At 34.6% G+C, this 26,762-nt stretch overlaps 1 protein-coding gene and 1 long non-coding RNA gene across 2 annotated transcripts in view; both read left to right on the top strand.

The window, feature by feature from the left end:
- Positions 1–26,762, top strand: part of LOC127849995 (inositol 1,4,5-trisphosphate receptor type 1-like) — a 162,446-nt gene that overhangs the window by 1,903 nt on the left and 133,781 nt on the right. The window contains 2 exon segments of the mRNA XM_052382729.1: positions 21,172–21,242; positions 23,770–23,894. Coding sequence (XP_052238689.1) covers positions 21,172–21,242; positions 23,770–23,894 — 196 coding nt within the window.
- LOC127851613 (uncharacterized) lies at positions 4,151–5,527 on the top strand. Its single transcript, XR_008035846.1, has 2 exons — positions 4,151–4,612; positions 5,332–5,527. It is a non-coding gene; the product is annotated as an uncharacterized LOC127851613 (long non-coding RNA).

Below are 26,762 nucleotides of genomic sequence, written 5' to 3'. Positions count from 1 at the left end.
CTTTTTTTTAATAGACGCCGCAGACAGCAAATGATTAGATTCCCAATCAAAACTTTTTCAATACGGCGAGAAATCTCTTCCCATTTTGCCGTTCTTATAATAAAAGTATTTATCCTATTATTTAACATAGTTGAGTTTACATAACACTGACCTGTATTAATGGTATGACTTCAATAGAGTGGTCCGATCTTATGAAATGTAATTTGTTTGACCTTATGTTTTACCTAGGTATTAAAGTATCGGTGGATTAATTGTTAACAAAATCGATTATGATGGTGTTTAACTTGTATTTATCCAAAGGGTTTGTTAAAATCTGTCTTAGTTTCACAACAGCATTTAAAAATGGAATGAACGCTTAAGCTATTATAATAATAGCATTACTGCAGGGCGTCCATTTGAACCAAACAATTAAGCAGTTTCTGCATGACTTGTACGTTCGGTCAAGTTTCTCGATGGATCAGTTAGAATAAACAGCACATACATGTGTATCATTTAAAAGGATATTAACGAATGGTCGGATATACAACTCCACACACACTTACACACACTTATACACACTGTGATTTAGTATACGAATACTCGTAGGGAAAAAAGCAACACACACACAATTTTCCTCGTTTATAAGGCACCACCTGAATAGACAAATCCTGCAGGATCAATCTGCTCAAGGTGTACTTTGAGAGGAAGACAACATATAGGGGGCACTTATCCGGGTCATCAATTCTGACAAGAGGACATTACTTCGCCCCCTAATTTTTAGCAGGAGGGAAGTTCTCCGACAAATAAACAACATTGAGGGATCATATATCCGCCCAGTGAAAAATCTTTGAGGTGGCACCTCTCCGAGGGGGGGAGGGGGGTGGCGCCTATCCTAGAGTCAGAGTTTTGGAGTACATGTACATGTAATAGTACCCGAGCCGACAATGACCAATCGAACTATAACAACCGTGTTCAGGAGTTCTTTTTCGAAACTCTTTCAAATCTAGAGCTGATGTTTATGCTCCCGGTAGGATGGCATATACAGTGGAACCCCTCTAAACCGGACATCCCCGGGACAGAGAGGAAATTCCGGTTTAGAGAGGATTCCGGTTTAGTGGGGACATTGAATATTTTACTTTCAGAAGGTCAATTACATAGTCTAATTTGGGGGAAAAACACTTTCAGCAAATTGTAATATTTTATTTACATATAACATTAATTCACACTTCATCACATTATAACAATACATGTCACTTAATCTGTTGTTTCGAATGCACAACATAAATCAAACAGTGCACCCTGAAAAACAAACAATGGTATGTGTATGCATTTGTTAGTTTAATTTAGTTCCTTTTTACACTGAAAAACATGTCTAGAACGACCTGTTTTTTCAAATATCGACCACGCATAATAGTCTTCTCCACCTTGTTCATCATAGCCTGAATGGCTTCCTACATCAAAAACAAAACACACTTAAGAACTCTTTGTTTGTTATCAGTAATTACAATCAGTATTAACACCTCTATTGATCGATATGTACATCACAGGACAAGTATCTTTAAATTGTTTTGCGATATTTACAGTTTGCAAATTTTTCGACCACCATTATCAATTCCACGCGTCTTTAATCCGCTATTCACAACTTGTTGACACTAGGTCCGAGGTGCGATAAACCAACCCTGAGCGGTTTAGAGAGGTACAATTACGTATGGAATAACATAATTTTGATCCAAAGAATGACCGGTACTCGGAATTGAGGGGATTCAGGTCTTGTGGAGATATTTTACGCATGGTTTTATAGGAAAAAAATTGGGACCGGACAATCTGTCTGGTTTAGAGAGGATTCCGGTATAGAGAGGATCCGGTTTAGAGGGTTTCTACTGTAGCAGTCGGACTGTCCGTCCGTCTGTCAATCCGTCCGGCATTTCATTTTCAGGCTTTTTTTCAAATAGCTTTAAGATATTGACCCAACATTTGGTGTGTGAGTCTAGCTACATGACTTACAGATGAAGTATCAGTTTCGTTCCGGTTCATTTATTTTTGAGAAGTTATGGGCCTTGGACTTAGACAAAGACGATTATCAACATCATCGCCTTATTGCTTCCAACATTATTTGTTTTTCACAAATTATTAACGTCAGCAATGTCCAGACCTACGAACTCCTGTGTCAGTTGGTGAACGGAAGAAACCCCCTCCGGAAGAAACCCCCTTCGCTAAAAACGACAGGGCGGAAGAAACCCCCTTTCATAGTTTGCATACGCGGAAGAAACCCCCTCGCTAGTTTTGCATAGGCGGAAGAAACCCCCTCGCTAGTTTTGCATAGGCGGTAGAAACCCCCTTCCATACGATTTAGTTACATTCAAACGCACGGTAATTGTTTACAGAAATTCACTTTCATTTTCAGAAAGTTCCCGGGAAGCATGATTCGTTTTTTTTAAAGACGAATGCTTCGGTTATTGTAGGAAAATATGTACGAAATATCTTCGTCACTATCGGCTCTGGGCGCTAATTTTGTGTTTTTGTTATTTTTATCAATATAGTACAAGTTAACGCATATAAAATGGTATAATCTCACTTAAACGAGTGCAAGACAAATTCACACGAGCATCTCATCATTAACTTGTGAACATACGGCCGGTACACCTCTTTACTCAGCACATAACAGTTTCGAAATAGATTTTCGCACCTTCATTTAATTATATAAAAGGTCCTTTAATGTACCGGCTTTTGTAGATAATGATGAGAAGTTGTGTCATGATCGGCGCCTTTGCGGCTCGTCTGAAGTTATGTACAGTTTTTTTAATTACATTAGCATTCGGCTATAATTGTGTGATTATAGGGAATGATTTGATCTTTATATAAATACAAATATATGCCTGTTTATCGTTAATAAATGCGTGTCTTTTTTCAACAACAAATTGTTTATTGCTTTTTAATATATGCTTGTTTGAGATCTTTGTAAATAACTGTAAATATATGCCTGTTTTATCATTAAATACGTGTCCTTTTTTGCAACAACAATTTTTTTATTGTTACCATCTTGATTAATTCTTCACAGCTTGTGAACAAACGGCCGGTACACTCCTTTAATCAGATTTTCGCACCTTCATTCAATTATCACAATAACGATGTTTGAGTTTCACAGATTGAATATTTAGTGTGTATCATTAACAACTTCATTAACAACTGGGGTGGGTGTATTGAGCGTTGTAACAAGCACACAACTAGTCAGGGGATTGATGCATGTTCGGAGGGAATATTTCATCAAGTCTATAAATAGTCACTTATGCCGAAATTTATTTGATACAAGAGAAAAAATGACAAGGTTTGTGTTAAAGAAATTATTGAGAGCTTTTATTGTTAATATTTACCAGAAAGTGCTTAAAAAATGTTATGAACGGGATTATCGGGAAATGAATATAAACTTGAAAAGTGGCAAGCATGCAGTAATAGAGTCGGGTTGAAACGGATGTATTGGGGAATCGTTCAAGTCGGGATTTTACTTCCTCTGCGGGAAAGACTTAACACTTAGGAAGGGGGTTTATTCCGCCTCTCTGAAAACACGAAGGGGGTTTATTCCGCCTGTCTGAAAACTCGAAGGGGGTTTGTTCCGCCTATGCAAAACTAGCGAGTTTTTTTTTTCCGCGTATGCAAAATGTGAAAGGGGGTTTCTTCCGCTATGCCGTTTTTAGGGAAGGGGGTTTCTTCCGAAGGGGGTTTATTCCGGTAATCATTACTGTTTCCATTCGCTGCTTCTCTTTCCTTGGTCAATCAAAAGATCTGTTTAATCAAGCATTCAAGATCTGATCGGGGATGTGGGTACAAGGAGATAAGAATCATTGCTTAAGGGCTTATCTCCATCGGCGAGTAAATTAGCGCTAATCCTTTTGTTTAACAGGGACAAGAAAACACGCCTGCTCTTTTGCATTGAGTGAAAGTGTACTGTGTTTTGCAGTAGGCCCATTATTTAAAAAAAACAACAAAAAAACTCAACAGCCAGCTGGGAGGGCCCGGGCCCCTGGGCCCACCCCCCGGGTACGGGCCTGGTACGCGGAAGTGACTTTAGCCATAAACCCTTCGAAAACAGCATTTAAAAGCCGTGACATACTGTCAGAAGGAAAAATAATCATAGTTTTCAATGCGAATGGAAAAAGCAAGTAAATTTGTCAATCGTGATACATCGGCTATCTCGGATTCCTCCGTAAGATAGGCCTCGTGGCTAACGGTCGCCATATTGCCTTGTATTACTACTTTACTACCCAAAAGGTTGTCAGACTATTGTTATGAGGCTGTATACGATGCGCGTTGAACTAGCGCCAAACTTTTTACCGAAACTTTGATATAAATAGCACTATTAACGTTCATTTGTGTTGCATTTTGACCTATTATCCAAGTGATTTACTTTTCCATTTTTATTTAATCACCCTATCATCCAATTTTTAAGATGAAATTACGGTGTTTACAAAACCAACCAAACCGAAAGTGAAACTGGATGCATTACGTTTCGCGATGTAAACATTAAATATTTGTTCAGTTTGAGGAAGCGAATCGATAATAGACGTTGAAATATGTATGCAATACAGACTATCATTGCCGATTGTAGTACTGGCTAAAAAAATACCTTTTATGACAGGTCATGTATAGAACGTTAATCAAATAGTGACCATAAATCACTACAAATGTCAAATGTCTGGGTTGTTCATTAATATAATTAATGCACGTTTCTGATCTAATTGCCTGTATCTAGTTGTAATTAACATGATATTGATAAAATTAAAACGTTTTTTTCATAAATTAACATGACATGTTTTATTTTTATCATTTAGGGAATATATAATTGTATCATTATAATCATTAAATATTCTGAAAATGATCTCAATTATCATGATTACTTTAAAGTAGAATTTTTAAATTTTACTCATTGTTTTTAATGAATTTGCACATTTGCTTGATTCAAAATAAAATGTTTTAATAAGGGTTTCAGTTGTTAGTTTTAACCCATATTTAGTTCGATTAAATTTAAAGTACTAACTACGTACATGTATGTGAAATGTTCTTGAGTTCGTTTCCTGGGCCTAGAACCAGTACTTGGGTGTCTCTTGGAGATTTCTTAAGAATGCTCCCACACTGGGGATCAAACCAGTGACCTCCAGATCATTAGGTGGACACCACATCCATTACACATCAGCGACCTTTAATTAGTAAATTACTTTAGTATTGCAGCATTATATAATGTAATGTTGCTACATATTTTTGGAAAATGATTAATGTGCAGTACTAAATAAATCTAAATGCATACAATTTTAATTGTGTATATTGTGTGATTATTAGTTACAAATTCCCTTTTTACAGGTTTACTGGATTATGAAAGACTGATAAACATAAAATTGACAACTCATCTCCCCAACGATACTTTGTGTGGCTCATTCTCGGAACAAACCCATAGTCAGTGAGAAAACTACAGTGTAAAAAGACCACTTGATTGTGACAATTATGGCTGACCAAGCAAATGTTATCATTTAAAATAAAGAAAACTTCCAGTTCAATATACATTTTATACCAATTATGACATTGGCCAACACAGAAAATAATTATAAGGTTGATTTTCTCAAAATTGACTGTTACAATTGGATACTGTTTTAAGCTTCACTCTACTTTGTCTGAAAATAAAAGTCCTAAATGATGTAATAGAAACATACATATTTAATTTTTAGTTTTACAAGGATATATATATATAATATATATTATAATATCTTTTTATCGATGGTCAATCAATTTAAGTTTAACTAATATATACATACACATTTTATACATGTGTATGCTTTGATTTTTTTCTATTGAAGCCAAATTTATATCCTATTAGATAGATAGATAATATCACAGCAGTATTCCTAGTTTGTCTGCAAGTACTGCAGAAATCATGGATTATTATTTTACTGAGTCAGCCTTAATCTTTATATTATAATTGTTAAAACAGATTAAGATGTGCATTATACAATTGAGGATGCATCAAGATTAAAAAATGGTACATGTATAAATTAATAAAGAATCAATAACAATCAGAAACTGTGCTTTTTTTTCAGTATTGTGTGGAAGGATTTGAAGTAATTATGTGTTTTTGAAAAATGATTTATGTGAATTTGAATAAATATATAAAATTTAGTGATTTTCTCAGACAAAACTGTTAATTACATACTAAAGTATTCAGAATGTATTATTGTAATTTTCATTCGATTTTTTTAGTACAAAAAGCACTTTTCCCTGGCATTTGTATTTATAGTAATTGCATATTTTATAATTCTGACAGCATTTATAAACTGTGTTCATGCAAGCATGAAACCGGTTTCATTTTTTGAGTATTTAAACAAGAGGGCCATGATGGCCCTGTATCGCTCCACTGCTGAAAAAAGGCTGAAACAAATTTCTCTGCATGTGCAAATACTTAAATATAGGCCCTATTTAAGCACATGTACACTTTTGTGACCTTCTGGGCTGGGTGAAATTTAACCCCAGGGGCATAATTTGAGCAAATTTTGTAGAGGACTACTATATCTCACTACATACAAAATGTGGTAGCCCTAGGTCCTAGAGTTAAGGACAAGAATATTTTTAAAGTTTTCACAAAATAAGCAAGATATAAGCGTATATAATGTTCAATTTTGTGACATGCAGGTCAGGATCAAATTTGACCCAAAGGGCATAATTTGAACAAACTTGGTAGAGGACTATAAGATGTTACTGCATACCAAATTTGGTAGCCATAGTCCAAATGGTTTTCGACAAGAAGATTTTTAAAGATTTCACAAAATAGGCGCTTTAAAAGCGTTTATTCAATTTTGTGACCCCCCGGGGCAGGGTCAAAGTTGACCCCAGAGGCATTATTTTAACAAATTTGGTAGAGGTTTATTAGATGTCACTACATACCAAATTTGGTAGCCCTAGGCCCAATGGTTATGGACAACAAGATTTTTAAAGTTTTCACAAAATAGGCCCCATATAAGTGTACGTTCAGTTTTGTGACCCCGGGCAGGGTCAAATTTGACCCAAGGGGCATAATTTGAACAAACTTGGTAGAGAACTATAACATGTCACTACATACCAAATTTGGTAGCCCTATGCCTTATGGTTAAGGACAAGAAGAGTTTTTAAATATTCACAAAATAGGCACTATATAAGCATATAATTGATTTTGTGGCCCCCGGGGCAGGGTCAAATTTGACCCCTGGGGCATAATTTGAACAAACTAAGTAGAGGACTATATAATGTCACTACATACCAAATTGTGTAGCCCTAGGCCTAATGGTTATGGACAAGATTTTTTTTTAAGTTATCGTAAAATAGGCATTATATAAGCATATGTTCAATTTTGTGACCCCCGGGGCAGGGTCAAATTTGACCCAAGGGATTAAATTTGAACAAATTTGGTAGAGGACTATTAGATGTCACTATTTACCAAATTTGATAGCCCTACGCCGGATTGTTATGGACAAGAATTTTTTTGAAGTTTTCACAAAATAGGCCTTATATAAGCATATGTTCAATTTTGTGACCCTCGGGGCAGGGTCAAACTTGACCCCAGGGGCATAATTTGAACAAACTTGGTAGAGGACTATAAGATGCCACTACATACCAAATTTGGCAGCCCTAGGTCCAATGGTTATGGACGAGAAGATTTGTAAAGTTTTCACAAAATATACCCTATATAAGCATATGTTCAATTTTGTGACCCCCGGGGCAGGGTCAAATTTGACCCCAGGGGTATAATTTGAACAAATTTGGTAGAGGACTATTAGATGTGTCTACATACCAAATTTGATAGCCCTAGGCCCAATGGTTATGGACGGGAGATTTTGAAAGTTTTCACAAAATAGGCCTTATTTAAGCAAATTTTCAATTTTGTGACCCCCAGGGCAGAGTCAAATTTGACCCCAGGGGCATAATTTGAACAAATTTGAAAGAGGTTCACCCCAGGAACATTCCTAAGAAATTTCATCAGAATTGGACCAGTAGTTTAGGAGAAGATGTTTAAAGGAAAAGTTTATGCATGGATGCACGATGGACACAGGACCTTTGGCCAGTGGAGCTAAAAATCAAATTAAACATTTAGTTTTGATGTAAAATCAGTTTTTATATGCAAGTGTTTATTTCACTTATAAATTAAAAAAGCATATTATTCATTATTGAAAAGATTATTCCAAGCTTGATGTCATATTTCAACTTTGCATAGTGTAGTTAATTGAACATTGTATTGAACTGTATGGGCAGCTATATTTTTTAATTTATGTATGTTGTATTATACAAAATGCATTATTTCTACCACAAGTAGACCATATAAGGCCTACTGCTACTAAATAGGCACTGGTATGAATTTGACACTGTTTTTGATGCTCATACAAAACTTTAATTATTACTACATGTACACTTTAGTATATTTAATATTTTCAAGTTTTTGTTCAACATTTTTTGCAAAAGAAAAGAGTGTCTTAATGCATTTGAAAATATACTTAAAACAAACTAAAAATGCATTTTAACATACCTTTTCCTTGTAAAGTGTATTTGGGATGATAAAAAATACACTTGAAGAGTATTAATGCTGGAAAAATGCAGAAAAAATACATTTGTTTCTGTTAGAAGTGTGTCTTGTCTGCATTTTTAAGTGTATTAAATGCACCTCAAATGCAGATAAATACAATGCCAATACTGTTACATGTATAGTAATGGACATAAAATGCACTTGTTCTTGTAATTAAATGCTTTAGTGAATTGAAATAACCTTTTATAACGTTTTAACAATTAATAATACCTTTTTATATAAATTTTCTTTTGAAATGTGACACTTAAATGATTTTTGCACCACTAGTAAGAGGTATAATTTGTGCTCATAATGCTTTATCATTACACTATATAATATCATTTGTTGTATAAAAATTGCCCGTAAAATTCATGTGAAAGCTCAAGAGATCAATAGCAGCGTGCTATACCCTGCTCCTTTTTACATAACTTGATGGTATTTAGTCCCCAATTCTACATGGCTAAGGGAAAATTAATGTGCAGATTTGACAAATAAGTCTTAACTGGGATCCAATAGGCAGACTTTCATATTACTTGTATTTAATTTAAATCATGATCTGAATTGCTCTTTGGCAAATCTTTGTTGGTCACAGTATTCAACTGAATTTTGTTCACTTTGTAGTGATTATATTTTCTATATTTATCAGACAACACCTTTCTTCAAAAGTTTAACATGATTGCTTGGTTAATTTAGAAACAAAATCAATGCATCATAACAAAAAATGAAAATATGTGTAATAGTAAAAATGGCAGCAAAAAAGCACTAGATTATCTGCCTTAAATCTGAGACGATATGTTGATGTATTGGAATTTCTCATAAATAATGTGTTCCATAGTTGTATAATTGTATAGTCGCATGCATGAGTGGTGTCAATGTCACAATACCAATTAAAGCCTATAATTTACTAATACAATTTGAAGTTTGATGTGTGTTTTTTTCAAGATCTGTTATATATAATTATATATACATGTATATATATATATTGTTGAAAAGTTAACATGCAATAAGTTTACTGAAAAGTGCCAAATAGTTTTACTGATTTGGTTGGATGCATATATGCAGATATATCATGGTTTGTGCAGAGGACAGTAGCAAAAACAAGAGCTGTCTCCGTAGGATGACATATACCCCCGATTACCGCTTTCGTAGAAGTTATGAGCATTTTTCAAAACCTAAACGCCGACCCTAAGTTCAAGGTCAAAGGGGTCAAAATTTGTGTGTGTATGGGAAGGCCTTGTCCATATACACATGACATATGCCCCCGATAACCGCTTTCATAGAAGTTATGAGCATTTTTCAAAACCTAAACGCCGACCCTAAGTTCAAGGTCAAAGGGGTCAAAATTTGTGTGTGTATGTGAAGGCCTTGTCCATATCCACATGCATACCAAATATGAATGTTACATCTGAAGCGACATAGAAGTTATGAGCATTTTTCAAAACCTAAATGCAAAGTGTGACGGATAGACAGACGGACAGTGCGATCACTATATGCCCTCCTTTGGGGGCATAAAAATGTGTTTCACATTGTTTTGGTAAATTAGTAATGTAGTTATAAGAACAGAATCATCAATTATAAAGTTATTGATTATAAAGTGTTGCTGGCATATTTGATGCATTCTTCTAGCTATAAGAAGGTCCCTGTTTTATCCCCACTGGCACCGAGTGAGGGTTCTCAAAATCTTTAAACAATATAAATAACTACATATAGGGTCAAGAGCCTTGTTGATATGGGGGCTAAACACCTGAAATCAAAGCGACCCAGGATAAAGGCCGAGGCCAAATAAATGGGTGCTGGAGGTTTCGGTAAATGACAAGTTCGGTAAATTGATTTATATAGTAAATGCCGTGGAGGGTTCGGTAAATTGGTTTTTATAGAGGTGGTATACCTACAACGAGGTGTTAATGACACCTATAATTGGCTTACAATAACATCAGGGGCATTTATTTGCAAACTGTGGATTAATTTTGAATTGAGTAATTAATGCTATGCCTACGGTAAAGAATTAAGGGAAATGAATGAGCTACCTCTGAACAACAAATTCTGTTAGGAAATGTAGGTAAATTAACGATTTAAATAACGCAATACTGTTTTTTTATAATTGGTGCTTTTATTTAAATAACATAATAGTAATAATAAATAATGATTTATGGCGGAATCAATGTAAGATCTTCAATTAAGTTTAATGCAATTAAAAAAAGTGTCTTGTAAAATATTGTAGACATGATTTAATAAAAATGATTTCAGTTTAAATATAAAGCGCAATAGTAATTTAGACCACCGATAAACACTCAATTTCTCAATATATAAACATGAGGTAGTTTGCCAACATAATGAATATGTTGCCCAGCTCTTGCCACGTGGAGGCCACCTCTTGTAAGAGCCAAATGTTGAATTTTATATTACATGTTTTATTATTTCTTTCTGGTTGAGAAAAACACAAATAAATAAACCAGAGGCCGCATGAGCCTGCTATACTCTGAACAAGTATTGTTTCTTCTCAGAAAACTGGCTTAAGTGTCTTACTAAGCTTTAGACTTTGAGTTTCAGTGCAATCAATCTAAAATAAATTGGTCAAATTAAATAATAATTTGTAAAAAATAAACTATGTCAAAAGCACCATATCTATGAAACACTTGTATTTTGAATAGTGCTAGGTTCCACAGAAATAATGCTGATGATAATTCTACACGATGATGAATTACTAGATATATTTCTAAATTCCATTTCCACCAACAATTCGGTTATTCCACTACCAGTTCACATGCTTCATACACAGTTGAAAATAACACTATTCCACTCAACAACCGTGACAAATGTACTCATTTTTTCAACTTTTCGCAATTAAAATTGTCTTCTACTGTTATTGTTGTTGTTGTACTTTTGAAAGTAGTTCGAAAGATGGCGACTATTAACCCAGAGATTGATTTATGAAATAAATCGTCTGCTGATCCAGAGTGGTAAATTTGTATTGAAAGGATAAGGAAATTCCCACTTTATGGGAGTTGCATTTTCAATAAACAGTGTTGTGTAACCATCTTCACATTAGTTATTTCCCCTGTTGACACAATTGTCACTGTTTGTGTACTGACTGGACGCGCTATGTAAAAAAATAACAAAAGTTTCCATAGATCTATTTATGGAATGAGTGATGTATTGGACGTCATCATTGATGACGTTCATTCGAACGAATGATAAAGGGGGCTAAGTTCCGTTAAGCTGGGGCAAATCACTGCGATTTGGGTCTCTTGAAAACTGGCCGAACACGTTTGTTGAAATTTGACATGTATATGTACCAGAATGCGATCTACCTGTTGGCGTAGGCGTTATACCTGGGAAAAATCAAATTTTCGAGTATTTTGCGTTTAAATATTTTTTATGGGAAACCACACGCGCTAAGATAAACATTGTGACGTCACGTCATAAAAGCGCTTAGGCTAGCTTCCATCTTGTTAAGAAACAAAGTAACTGACGTTACGCGTTATTAATGCAATATACAGTTAGGCGTTAACTCAATAAACAACGATAATTGTGTTTGAATATCAATACGAAGTACACATGCATGTCTTTTGTGGAGATCGAGTGTGGTTGTTTAGATATATATATATAAATGACATAAATCTATGTGTTATTGTGTGCGACGAGTTGAAGAAAGGTTTACACGGCGAGGCTTTCCGAGACGTGTCGGATAAATGTAAGTACACACTGGTATTAACATGGTATTCTATTTATCCGATAATATCTTTAATATACATGATAATCATGAGACAAATAAATTATTTATTTAGGGTTTAATTATTGAATCAATAAATAAACGTGAGCAGCAAATCAATTTAGTATAAACAACATGCTTACCTTAATGACGACGATAATCCAATATTTATAACAATTACAATTATGTATGATAAACACACAATCCGAAATACGTTTTTGCATTCGTTAGATGCTTTAAACAAATAAATAACTGTTAAAAACATCCAGAGAATTTAACTTAAAATTGTTTGTTTTGACAAATAAATTACGTCACACAACATACGTCATAAATTGCGCAATCAGTTGCATGCAAAATAAAAGTACGGAAAGCCGGTTTTGAGAAATGTTTATATAAAGGAGCAAAATAGTATGATATAAACAATAACAAACGGCAGAGCGGGGACGGACTTCTCAAAATAGCATTAATTGAAATAGTTTCATGTATATTAAAATCTCTGCGATATCTTTGGTGACCATCATCAAATTCACAGAAAAAATAAAATACAATGTAAGTATCACGTGTACTTGAATTTGTCCGACGAGTTGAAGAAAGGTTTACACGGCGAGGCTTGCCGTGAGCAACACATCATTAGCAGCATAAAGTGCGTAACAAATAAACAAAATAATCAAACATAATAATAATTTAACGTAGCACATTTAAATATCTATTGCAACTGACACCGTTTTGTAGCGAAATTTGATGACTCAATTTCAGCTTAAACAAGAGTTATAAAAATACTTAATTAAGTATAAACGTCACGCTTATCTAAATGACATCGTTAATCCAATGTTTGTAACAATAAGTTGACTACTTCAATCCAAAGTTTATAACAAACACCTTGAAACGATATGCACTTCCACCTTTATTAATCCATGTCTTTATCGAAACTTAGTTTAAACCACACAATTGTATTGTATTCCTATTTATGTTTACATTTATGCATGATGAACACACAATCCGAAATACGTTTTGCATTCGTTCGATGCTTTAAACAAATAGTTTACAGATAAAAAACTCAACGTCCGCGACATGTCCTTAAATTCCAGAGAGTGTAAATAAAACTATTGTGTTTCGTCACCGAAATGACGTCACACAATGTACTGCGTAGTACATTTCGTAATATAAAATCAAAGCGCTGATTGCATTGCAAAATGAATTCAACACTTTCTTGAACGCAAAGCTATAATGATGTTTGAATAAAATACACAGAATTTTGTAGACACAGAAAAAGGCTTAATGCTAGTCGATAGTGTTTAAGATGGGGATGTCCGACACACTGCAGTGGTTTGCTCTTTTCACGTTTTTAATATAATAGTCATGGGAATTGAAGTTCTACTTTTTAAGGTAGCTAATCGAACGGCTTCGAAAAAATAAACATGTCTGCGAGTATTATGGTTACTATCATGTGATATGTATATTAAATTTTTGCGAAAACTTTGGTTACCATCATTAAATGCACAAAAAGAAATAGGTTTTCAATTTTATTTCATCTTCCCACTCATTCCATCCCGCGAAACCCTTAAGGTGTCGCAACTCTAGTAACTCATTGTATGATTATCTAAAACAGTTTTCAGTGTTGTAACTTATATGATAGTTGTTAAAAAAACAACATTAAATTTGTCAGCTGATTAAATGTTCAGGGCCGGATTAAGCTGTTTTGGGGCCCAAGGATGCACATGTTAGTAAATTGTTAGGCCTAACAAAAAATATGTTTGTTTCCACTGACATGGCCTAAAAAATTAGGGTAGGTAGGTAAGCAAATAATTTTATTGTTATTTTTTTTTTTTTTAGAAAATGTCGTACATGGTGCATCTTCTTCTCTTTTTTTTTGTGTACAACTGTATGTACAATAAATTTGATGATGTATGTAATGATATATGGCTTTATTTAAATGCTTTAATGAAATAAAAACTTGCTGTTTATTAATTTTGCATTTGTTGCTTTCCTTATTTCCAAGTTTTATGTTGACTTCTGGCAACAGCTTTAATAGTCCATTTTAATTTGTATGACCAATAAAAGGCATAACTAAAGTCGCAGTAAGCTTGACCCTCAGTGTCTATAGGGATTCAGTGTTGTTATACTTTCTGTTCGTTTGGGTTCATGGAGTATATACTATATTACTTATAATTTATAATATATTAAATAGCCCAAAAGCCATGCTAGGGGGACGCGTGTGGTGTTGCGTGTAACATTATCGCCATGAACCAGTGCCCCAGATAATCTGCGTATCTGCGTCTTTAACCCTATTAAAATGTTTTAAAACGCAAAGAAATACTATATCATGCGTATTGAAAACGCAACCAATTTGACTTTTACGCAAATTCGTCAAATTTGATGCGTACGATGCAATAGCTTCCATCGAAAATGCTTTGCTCGTTTTCGGAATTTTCTCTTAACTGTGGCATTATTATCATAACACGGCGACGCTTTCATTCAGCAAGCGCTAGGATAACGGAGCAGTCAAAAGTATTAAAACGATCTGCGGACTAGATTCCACAGTTAAATAAAGCGTCTGACCAAATAATTGACGAAGACATACATGCGTTTTCAATCTGACATAATTCGTCGCTCATTGTGCATGTATTTGTAAAGCGTCGGTTCTTTCAGTTTCTATTAGGATGCGAAATGAAAATGTTTAAGAGAGGTTGAAAGAAGTCCGCGATTGTTGCGCCAAAATATCAGTCGATTGCAAACTTTTTCGAACCAAGAAAGCAAGAGACAATAAGTGCGGAATAATTCGTGTTATCGATTTTTTTAAGTTTAAAGTTTATATTAAGGACAGTTTCAAGGATTAAAGATTGTATGAAACTTCAGTTTATTAAAGTTAATTATGATAGTTTACAGTTTTATTGAATCGATACAAGTGTGCAGCTTCAACAAAAGTAAAGCAGCAATGATTTTAAGGTATGCATTTTTATAAATAATTTCACCCTATTTCAAGAATGAAATCACCCTATTTTTCAAAATCGATGGGTGAAAACCCTATTAACTAAATAATTATCTGGGGCATTGTGAACAGACCCAATCAAACTGGGTAAGCTATTATATTTCTTGGATGCAGTTTATGCTTTCAAACAAAAGACCACATATTCCGATTATATTATGTACTGGTGTCGTAGGGTCTATATATCTACCAGGGCTAGCGCTGTCCCAAAATTTCTTTGAGCCAACCAGGTTTTTGTTTTTCGATGCGCACAAACTGGTTTTGAAATAACTATATATACATTTACTATCAACTTGTTTATATTTCTTTTAATGACAACAAGGACATATCACATTTCATAATGTAACATAACATTTTTCAATATAGAAATCATTAGTATGGTACCTGTCAAAGTACAAACATAAGTTATTTTATAGATGTACATTTAATAGGGGTGTCGATTGTTCCAACAGAGCTCCAGATAAGGATTTGTGAAATTAGTAACGGTACTGCAACTGACAGAAAGAAAAGGAGTAACGCTTAAAATCAATTAGTACCTGTACTGTACTGTACTACCTGTGTTCTTGGATATGTAAGGGTGTATAACTGACTTTACAGAAACATTTGCAGCAATTATAATACATATATGTAGCTTCTTAAACAGTTACTGTATTAGGTTTTCCATTCTGAATTATGATGCTAATACAACTACACATTAAAACTCACGACTAATACTATTTCTTCTTTTTTCTTTACAAGAAAACACAAGCCAACTAGTAAGCTAAGTAAATGAACACTTATTTCACTGTCTCATCCGTTTCCCATCGTGTTTTCTTACGTTTAATGCCACCGATGCAATCAAATCGTTTAATATCGGGGCGACAATGTCTTTTTCTGGGTTTACAGATTTAATGTCAGGATGGTTAGAAGACACCGTATGTAGTCATGATATTACAACAAAGTGTTGTTTTGAGCCGCTTTAGGTTAAGCCGGAATTCAATTGCGCGCAGACATATAGTTTTTGACAGATTTACAAGTTGCAGGAAATCACGCGACAGAATAGACAATAATATATGAACCCAGTCTACAACTTTTCGGTAATTTAAATTAACGAAAAGCGCCATTAGGTTAGAGACCAACAAATCACTTCGGCTGATGCAGATGTATCGGTACGGCCATATTTTTTTCGTAAATGCGTCAAATGGATATTAATGTCGTAATTGTACGTCCAGTTTATAAAAATAGATGCGTAAATCTTCATGAAAAAGGCGTATTTGCGGCTGTACGGCCCTTATCTGGAGCTCTGTTCCAAATTTGAAATCCTGAAAATTAGGCCGGGGGTCTTGGAACCGCAGCCGCAGGAATAAAGGGCAGCTCCCCCACCCCATCCAGAACCCTTACTAATTGTTCTTTTTTATAGTCTTTCCAATTGTATTTCCGTATCACCGCATGTGCATTCGTCATTCTATTTCTTCTATAAAGAACTTCAAAATTAATTATAATCGACGAAAAATATTGTATCCGAAAAAGACAGTCTGAAAAATTGTATGCGTTTGCCACATTAAATAAAATGTGCATATCGTTTGACTGCAGACATTGCAAAACCTAGAAAATATACAATTTGGTTGACATTTTGCTTTACAATAGCATTTTTTGTGGGTAAAAAACAACTTAATTATCACCTTTTAATTTCAAACGATAATTGGCAAAAAGGTGTAACCTCATCGAAATAGAACTAATTATTTAATTATCATCCTTTAATTCAAATCGATAGTCGGGAGAAAGGTGTTAAGTAATCAGCTTAGAAATAATTTATTTATTGGTACGCTTCTTTTGATTTGTTAATCTTTAAATACAACGTTTGCCATCGGCCGCTATATTGTTGGCAGATAATAAGATATTCTGACTGTGTATTCCAAGTGTACAGTGTCTGGGCATGAATGACCAAATATTATGTGTGAGCAAACTCATTGCTGATTGGCCAGCTACCACGTGCGCTTCAATAACAATAAAAATGATTTGCGGATAACGTAGACAAGTTTATTGAGCGTCACCGAAAAATATGCGGTCCGATTTTTTTCGAATTTTGGGCTCAAAAAAGATTAGGACCGGCTGCAAAAAATTAGGTAGGGTCACCAGAAGCAAACAATTATTTTTGTTACGCCTTAGTTAAGTTACTGGGACCCCCTTCCCTCTGCTCACCATCTGTATATTGAAAATCATACTTGATACTACAGCTGCAAAGATCAGAAAACTTGCAATGAGGTGGGATTGGAAGAGTTAGTTTGGGGAGGGGTCATACATGCTAGACGTCCTGATCTTGGCGGGACAGTCCTGCTTTTGGGGTGTTTGTCCCTTAGTCCCGAACTGACACATTTCGTAAAAGAAAGACATACGTTCTATAAGGACAGGTTACAATAAAATTCGATATTCAAGCTCAGTTTGGCTTAAATAACCATTGGTAATCCCTTTATTGCCCCCTGTTAACAAACCATATCTACTAGTAAAGTGATCCAGTGTTGTTTTTGACACCTTATGAGCCATATATCGGCAAATTATTGACTATCGGGCATTCACACCATGGTGTTTTTATGATAGAGGCCGCTTATCGCTATTGATAGATGCATCCTGGTGAATTAAAAGCAGACTTCTTTTTTATTTCATGCCCCAAATCAAGTCCAAAGATACTAATACGCAGTATTCTGTGTATTATACCACCTGAGGCTTAAAAACCTGTCAAAACACCAGTTTTGTATATCAAACAAATTGAGCGCTAACCAATACACATTGATGTTTCACATAAATTTACTTTCGTTTTTGACTGATTTCAGAAAATAATTTTTATATAATTGATGAACAATCTAAATTAAGAGTTAATTGGTGATTGGTTGAATAAAAACAGTGCTGGACGCGCTCACATCGCGTCAAACGATTACACATGCCTCTGTCCCATATTGAAGTCAAATAGAAGCATGCTCCACATTTCACGTTATGGATTCATCCGCATAGTGCACATGTGTATTTACTTCCGAAAAATAGAGAATGTCTGTGTTCATGAAATTCTTAAACACATTTATCGTCAATATAATTGCCCAAAATTATGAGGTTTTGTAATATACTGATTACTGACTGTAGTGAAGGTGGCATTATTGATCGTTTTAGGTGTCACACTTTTTGGTGAAATGTCCCAACATTTTTAATGGAATGCCCCGATTTGTACCTGAAAATTTCTGCATGTATGGAAAGGGGGGGGGGGAGGGAAGAGTGGAAAATAGGGGAGTTGAGAAGGGGGAAATTGTGTTGAAGAGGGGGGGGGGAATAAGGTGCTGTTAGAATCCAAAGAAGGAACAGTATGACCGTGGGGGGGGGGGATAAGAAAGACAGTATAGGAAAAATAGGGAGTGTAGTGAAAAAGCAATAGAAATATTATAAATTCTTTGTATATTTATCCTGTTATTCTTGTCTGTGATCCGAGTTGTAGAATATTCAGAAACAGTGAGATATCTTTGTGGCTCATGTCAGTAATCCGATAAGTCAGTGAAATATCCTATATTTCCTATACTATTGGGATTGCAGTTTGGGATAGTTACGTTAAGGTCAAGGTCCCTGTTACTAAAAAGTTGAAAAAATTGATTCCACTTAATGATTTTTTTCGGAGGAGGTATGGCACTGAAATTGTGTTCTTAGGTTGCTCACATGTAGCTTGGTATTGCATATTGGTCAGTTTTGTAGATGTCAAGGTAACCATTGGTTAAAATAGAAAATAGTTTATGCTATAAATAACTTGTTTGGATGGAGGTATTATGCGACATTTACCAGGCATTCTTGTTTTTTAAAACATTTTAAATAATATAAAACTGTTTTTAGCTCACCTGAGCACAACGTGCTCATGGTGAGCTTTTGTGATCGCCTTTTGTCCGTTGTGCGTTGTCCGTTGTGCGCCGTCAACATTTGCCTTGTTCACTCTCTAGAGGTCACATTTATTGTCCAATCTTCATGAAATTTTGTCAGAAGATTGGTTTGGATGATATCTTGGATAAGTTCGAAAATGGTTACGTTTGCTTGAAAAACATGGCTGCCAAGGGGCGGGGCATTTTTCCTAATATGGCTATAGCAAAATCTTGTTAACACTCTAGAGGCCACATTTATTGTCCGATCCTCATGAAACTTGGTCAGAAGATTCATCCCAATGAAATCATGGACGAGTTCGAAAATGATGTTGGTTGGTTGAAAAACATTGCGGCCAGGGGGCGGGGCATTTTTCCTTATATGGCTATAGTAAAACCTTGTTAACACTCTAGAGGCCACATTTATTTTCCGATCTTCATGAAACTTGCATAGATGATTTGTCCTAATGATATCTTGGATGAGTTAAAAAATGGTAACCTTGGCTTGAAAAACATGGCTGTCAAGGGGCGGGGCATTTTTCCTTATATGGCTATATATGGCTGTAGTAAAATCTTGTTAACTTTCTAGTTTGCTCAATCTTCATGAAATTTGGTGCCCTGGAATTTGGGAAGATATTGATCATTGATAAATGCACTGTTCTGAGGGAAATTTGACTACTATGCCATTGATCTCTTCTGAACTGTATAAAATAAGCTGTTTTGGCTGATTTAAACACCCCTTGATGCTTTCTTGAAAAGTCAACAGCTCTTGAAAAAGGTTGGAATTTTGAAATAATTAAACTCTAAATTATTTTTAACACCAGTATCAAGACATTTTGGCATTACTTTCTAAATTATTCTTATTATTTAGATTATTTTTATTTGGCATTTTCTAAATTAGAAAGACTCTATTCTATTTCAATAACTTTAGTAAATTTTTCTTATTTTTACATTTGATTCACTGAAGTTTCCTAATCTCCATAAATATTGTTCTTTAGATTAAATTAGACCTATTTTGTAAACTAGATTTTTGAAGCACTTTCAAGACTAACAGTAACTTATATTTATATCAGTTTTTTTGACAGATTTTGAACTTCTTTTTACATTCATTAAGGTATTTGCTGTATGTTGTTCTTTTTTGTAAGGATACTTAGATTCTTTAGACTTGGCTTGTACCTGTTCTTAATTTTCTGTCATTGTTCTTCATTTTCCGAGTTCTTGGAATAAAAATTAGTTATTTTTGTTAAAGCTTGCTTGGTTTTCACTTATAAATAAATTCTTTGAGTGTATTTAGGCGTCCCTGACTGAACGCCTTTAGTTAATTGAATTACAACCAGTCAGTATAGTCATCCTAACCGGAAATAAGAGTTTGTCAAATAAATATTTCTGCATTACATAAGTGCTCACAAAGTTACATAACTTGTAACCGTCCTGTGTCCGGTTCATTTGCGTAAGCGAAGGAGACCGCACTACCACACCTGGATAGGACAGTTGAGTTCGATAATGGTTTGGATCGGTAAAAAAACATATTGCTGCCAGGGGGGGGGGTCTTTTTCCTTATATTTATATAGTAAAAAAGCTTGTGAACACTCTAAAGTCACATATTTTGCCTAATCATCATAAAATTTTGTCAAAACATTAGTTATGTGGATGTCTCGGACGAGTTTGAAAATGGTCATGATCAGTGAAAAAACATGGCCGCCAGGGAGTGGGGTAGTTTTCTTTATATGTTTATAGTGACAACATGTGAACAGTCTAGAAGACACATTTTTATCCTAACCTTCATGAAATTTGGACATATCTTGGAAGAGTTAAAAAATGGTTCAGGTCTGTTAAAAAAACATGGCCGCCAAGGGGCCATTTGTTGTTCATTCTTCATGATACTTGGTTAGAACATTTGTTCCATTGATATCTTGGGCTGCAAAGAACAGGTCATTTCTTTTTATCTCAGGTGAGCGACTTTGGGCCTTTCAGGCCCTCTTGTTTACTAACTTATGATATCCGCTAACAATAAATGGAATTGTATCGGGTATGTATAACACTTGCATAATTTCAGTTCTGTACACAATGAGGTTGCTGTTGGGTCCAAACAGAACAAAGAAAAGCCAGACTTCAAAGATCAAAATGGTGAGTAAGAAAAGTAAAAATGAATTTAGAGTTGTTGTTTTTGGTCAAATATGGGGCCAAAATTGGGTTCCTAATTTCCTATCCAACAAGAATATAGTTTTACCAAATGGCTGCCTATAATTCCCTATTTGACATTTCCAAAATACAAAAAAAATAGAACAATAATAGAACAACATTTTGTTCATTTTCACATTCAGCTCTATAAGTTGAACCTGAGTAATTTTAATTTTGAAAAAAAACCATCTCTACTCTCAATTGTTTAAGTATTTGTTAGAAAAAAACATCTCTACTCTCAATTGTTTAAGTATTTGTTAGGAAAAAACACCAACAACTTTCCCATTCTAGTCAAAATAACGCAATTTCTTCCAATCGGAAGGGCCCTGGCACTGTTCCTAAAATGGTAAATAACACTGCAAATTCTCTCTGCCTGTTGGTGTAATAAATGACCCAAAATATATTTTATAGTCAGCTGTGAATTTTGTGTTTTAACCTCGGGTTGATTTGCTTATATTTTAGCTTAATTGCTAATCCTTAGACCAATTCGGTATAGCTGAGGATTACATATGGGCCGTGCTCTGTGAAAAAGGGATTTTATGAATGTGCGTTAAGTGTCATCCCAGATTAGCCTGTTCCGTCCACACAGGCTAATCAGGGAAGACGCTTTCCGCTTTTATGATATTTTCTGTTTAAAGAAAGTCTCTTTTTAGCAAAAGTCTAGTCTAGGTGGAAAGTGTCGTCCCTGATTAGCCTGTGCAGACTGCACAGGCTAATCTGGGATGACACTTAATGCACATGCATTAAACCCTTTTTTCACAGAGCAAGGCTCATGTATACAGTCGAAACTGACCTAACGGCCACCTGAATTTACCGGTCACCTGCAGACAACGGTCAGTCTGGAATCCCCCCGACGAAAAACACTTTATATTACACTTGAATTCAACGGCCACCTGTCCATAACGGCCAACGGCCACTACATTCCACTCCGAAATTCATGTTTGACCTGAAATAAACGGTCACGCGTCAGTCGTCTCGAGTCGTCTCGAGTCGCGAAAATTAAAAACACAGCACATCATGTGTCCGTCTATTTTGCGGTAAAAGCGTCTGATAGTGGTAATTGTCTTTGATATTATAAAAGCGACCCGCTGCGAGTAAACAAACAATTTGTGCATCCATGACCGGTATGTAAAATTGTTTCACCATTATTATTGAATTTTCATTTTGATTGCTTTAAAAGACCAATTGTCTGCAACTCATTTTGCTACCAGTTGTTTATTAAAAATATATTTTATATTCGTTACTTTACATGACTAACCCACTCCTCTAAGCCGAAATGATCCGTAAAACAAAATTGTGCCTTTGTGTCGTATGAATGAATCTGCACTAAAACTAAATTTATAGGTTCACATCGTACATGCATGATCAGTTGTTTAACGAAAAGACGGTTGATATTCAAATGCATTTTTTTTTCTCTCTCCTGGATAGTGTTTTAATATGTTGATGCTGAATTAACAAATTTTATATAAGTGTACATTGAATATGAAGTGAAAATACCAAAAATAAACAACGGTTGCGATAGCCAGCTATAAACTGTTAGATGCCCATAATATCACTTTAAACAGGTGACATTAACAATAACAATGTGTATTAATAGCAATTATCGTCTGCATGCATAACGCATTAGCGCGTGACAAAGTCAATTGATCTGTATCGCTGATTAAGTGTTAAAAACAATATTAAGCTGGCGAGTGTTTTTATAGGAAGGCGATAAGAGGATTAGTGATCAGCTTTAATGGCAAAACATGGACTGATTTGCAACATTTAAAGCGTCTGAAAGCGGTAATTGTCTATGATATTATAAAAGCGGCCCGCTGCGAGTAAACAAATTATAAGGTGTTGAGAAGGTTTCTTTTTCGGGGATAATTGTGGGTGTACCTTCTTAAGAAAATTTATCAGAGTTTATGACTTGTTGAAAGTAATTATCGCTAAATTAAATGACCGCTATTTCTTTTAATTTGTATTGTAAAAAAATATTCCATAAACTATGACATTACTTTTGCTGTGTCAGTAAATTTTCCATTTTTTTTTTAATACAATCAAATATTTGTTTTATGGTTTACTCATGCATTTATTGTACTTAAATACAAGTATTAAATATGTATTTACTGCTGCAGTATGTGAAATGTTACCAAAGTGTGACCTTTAATTTATTTTAGCATTATTAGTATTGGAATTTGATATATTCACATTTAGAATGATACTCATATTCTTTCAGTGCAATTGTTTCTTTCAAAATATTGAGCACTTCCAGTGTTTTTTTCAACATTTTTGGATTGGACTGGGTCCCTTTGGATTGGAAAAAAATCACTGCATTTTGCTTTTAAAGGAAGTCTCTAAGATAAAATCCAGTTTAGCCTGAAAGTGTCATCCCTGATTAGCCTATGTGGACTGCACAGACTAATCTGGGACAACACTTTACACACGTTGATTAAACCTTGTTATCTGAAAGTGCGGCTCACATATATTTCAGTATTCTCGTTCGAAGTGTGTGTGGCCAACAGATACAAGCTGAACAAAGAGCTGCGGAAACTACAGGACAAGATTGAGGAGGACCCAGAGAACTATGTCCTGAGAAGTCAGCTGCATGGGAAAGAGGTTGGTAGGGCCACCATATAATGAGTCGTGGTCTGAGAAGACTGGGCTTAATGCATGTGCGAAAAGTGTCGTCCCAGATCCCAGATTTGCTAATCAGGGACGACACATTACGCTTTTATGGTATTTTTAGTTTCAAGGAAGTCCCTCCTTACCAAAAATCAAGTTTAGGCGGAAAGTGTCGTCCCTGATTAGCCTGTGCGGACTGAACAGGCTAATCTGGGATGGCACTTTACGCACATGCATTAAGCCCAGTTTTCTCAGAACAAGGCTCTAATAAGGAACCCTTTAGAACTCAGATATGCACTTTGACACATTTGTAGTCCCTTAGAAAATCAGATTAAATTTAAGAGCTTTTTTGCTACATTCAAGTGCGAAACACTTTATTTCGAACACTAAGGTACTTATGAGCAGCAAGTTTATCGCAGGCTGTTTTCCTTTTATACTGGTTGTGGTTGCATATAGCCATTTACACTTTGTTTGCATCTGAGTGGGAAAGGGTTTAAACAATGCTAAACACATAAGGTTGGTAGGACACTAGAATTGCTATTAAAACAATGCCCAATATAAAAGTTTGGTAAGGCAGCAGAATTTTTTTTCAAAATAGTGCCAAGCATTAAAGTTGCTTTATGTTTAACAATTTCAATTAGCCCTAGTAACTAATGCATAGCACGTAAAACTTGTGTGATTCTAGCATCTCATCATGTTGTGCATTTTATTCTTAATTATAACTATTGAAAATATTTGTATTTTTCGTAATCCAAAAGTATAACAATTAAATATAGGATATCATATGTCATGTACGCTTTTCATGGTCAAACTTTCAGCTTGTATGTAATTTTTCTCTAAGAACTAACTCTAAACAACATACAAGTCAATGTGAAAAGCGTTATTAATTATTTTTATCATCATCACATTCACCATAATCTTATCATTTCTTTACCTTTATAATCATCAACTTCACAGTCTAATCTGGAACGATTCTTAAGGTATTATAACAGGTTTTCTCAGAGAACAACTTAAATAAATAATGACACTTTCAGTTTGATAGACTGACTATTAGTTATAGTATTTGATGCTCATTGTGTTAATAGTTCTCCAGATTTCACCATAAAAAAGAGTTCAAATTTTAATTAAGTTACAGTTAAAATATCCGTGGTAGATAATTAATTGTGCTTTAAATTAAATATATGGAGACAACTTCATATTATGTTTAATGCATTGGGGTTTGCTGGAGACATTATTCACTCACATAGCTATTAACTCAAATCAAGTTGAACAAACTGTTTAATTTAAATAATTATAATTTTAATCAACTTCTACTAAAATATTAATAATCTGTATAATAACAATAGTAGTTATTATAATGATAATTAAATTTGACAGAATATTAAGATGTAGTTATATAACACTGATGTAAGCATGCGTTGTTACAGCTTTTATTTAGTCGAATACTTTTCCAAGAGTTACATTCAAAACATTTTTAAATGTTTGCTTATTATCATTGATTTGAGTTTGTTTAAGCAGAGTTTAAGTGGAGCATAATTTTACGGTACATTAAAAAAATACTTTCGATTTACTTACTTTGCTATTTATTGAATTTAATATTATATTATTTTGTAAACTTATTGTGATTATAGTGAATTATGCCATAGGCTTTTATTGCAACAATTATTTCAACAAAAGAGTGAACAAAACATCAGAGGAATAATTCACGTCCACTATAATCAGTTTCCATTAGTTAAATAAATGGGCCGTGCTCTGTAAAAAGGGGGTTTAATGCATGTGCGTAAAGTGTTGTCCCAGATTAGCCTGTGCAGTCTGCAAAGTCTAATCAGGGACAACACTTCCCGCCTCTTTGATATTTTTCATTCAAAGAAGGTCTCTTCTTAGCAAAAATTAAGGTTATGCGGTAAGTGTCGTCCCTGATTAGCCAGTGCGGACTGCCCAGGCTAATCTGGGACGACACTTTATGCACATGCCAGGTTTTTTTTCTCCACTTTTTGGACGATAGCCCATGGCTTTGGAATTGGGAATTTTATCGGCATTTTCATGAAATTGGGAAAATAAATTCATTATAGCTTTTTTATTCCAAAGGAAAAGTCCACTGATTAGGGAAATACTAAATTTGATATAACTCTTTACAATCAAATCAAATTAAAAGATCAAAATCATATAATACTTTGTTAGATGTAATTGAACCATAATTGAGATAAAAAACGCATTAGACACTTCTTTCTAAAAAAAAAAAAAAAATTTTTTTTTTTTTTTTGGAAATTGGGAATTTTTTCCTAAATTTTGGGAAAAAAGTATACTTTTTGGGATTGGGAACATAGCCGAATTTCGGCTATAAAATCGGGCCAAAAAAAAACCCTGCATGCATTAAACCCCCTTTTCACAGAGCACTGCCCATTTATTTAATCTGGGACGACACTTTACGCACATGCATTAAACCCCCTTTTCACAGAGCACTGCCCATTTATTTAATCTGTGACGACACTTTACGCACATGCATTAAACCCCCTTTTCACAGAGCACGGCTCAAATATTCTCAAAGATGTAAATGACATATTTTTCTCATAGTTATGAGTAAATTTATTATTCTCTATTCTCAAAATACTATTAACATTTCATCATCTTTATAACCCATATCATCATCATTATAATTATCATACAAATAATATACCAAAGACAAAATAGGAGTGAGTGCTTGTATTTGACAGGACTTTCAACATATAAATGCAAAAAACAATTCTTCTGACGCCCGTATGTGTTATATGTGCAATGGATATAGACCGCAATGGCACCGCTCAGTTGATGAGTCTCGAGACGACTGGAAACGGTGTATCATCTTTGTTCAGGTGTATAAAG

The sequence above is a fragment of the Dreissena polymorpha genome, chromosome 11 (assembly GCF_020536995.1).
Source record: "Dreissena polymorpha isolate Duluth1 chromosome 11, UMN_Dpol_1.0, whole genome shotgun sequence".
Classification (NCBI taxonomy): domain Eukaryota; kingdom Metazoa; phylum Mollusca; class Bivalvia; order Myida; family Dreissenidae; genus Dreissena; species Dreissena polymorpha.
The sequence above is the reverse complement of the archived record's forward strand: the minus strand, read 5'-3'. Positions and strand labels throughout refer to the sequence as shown.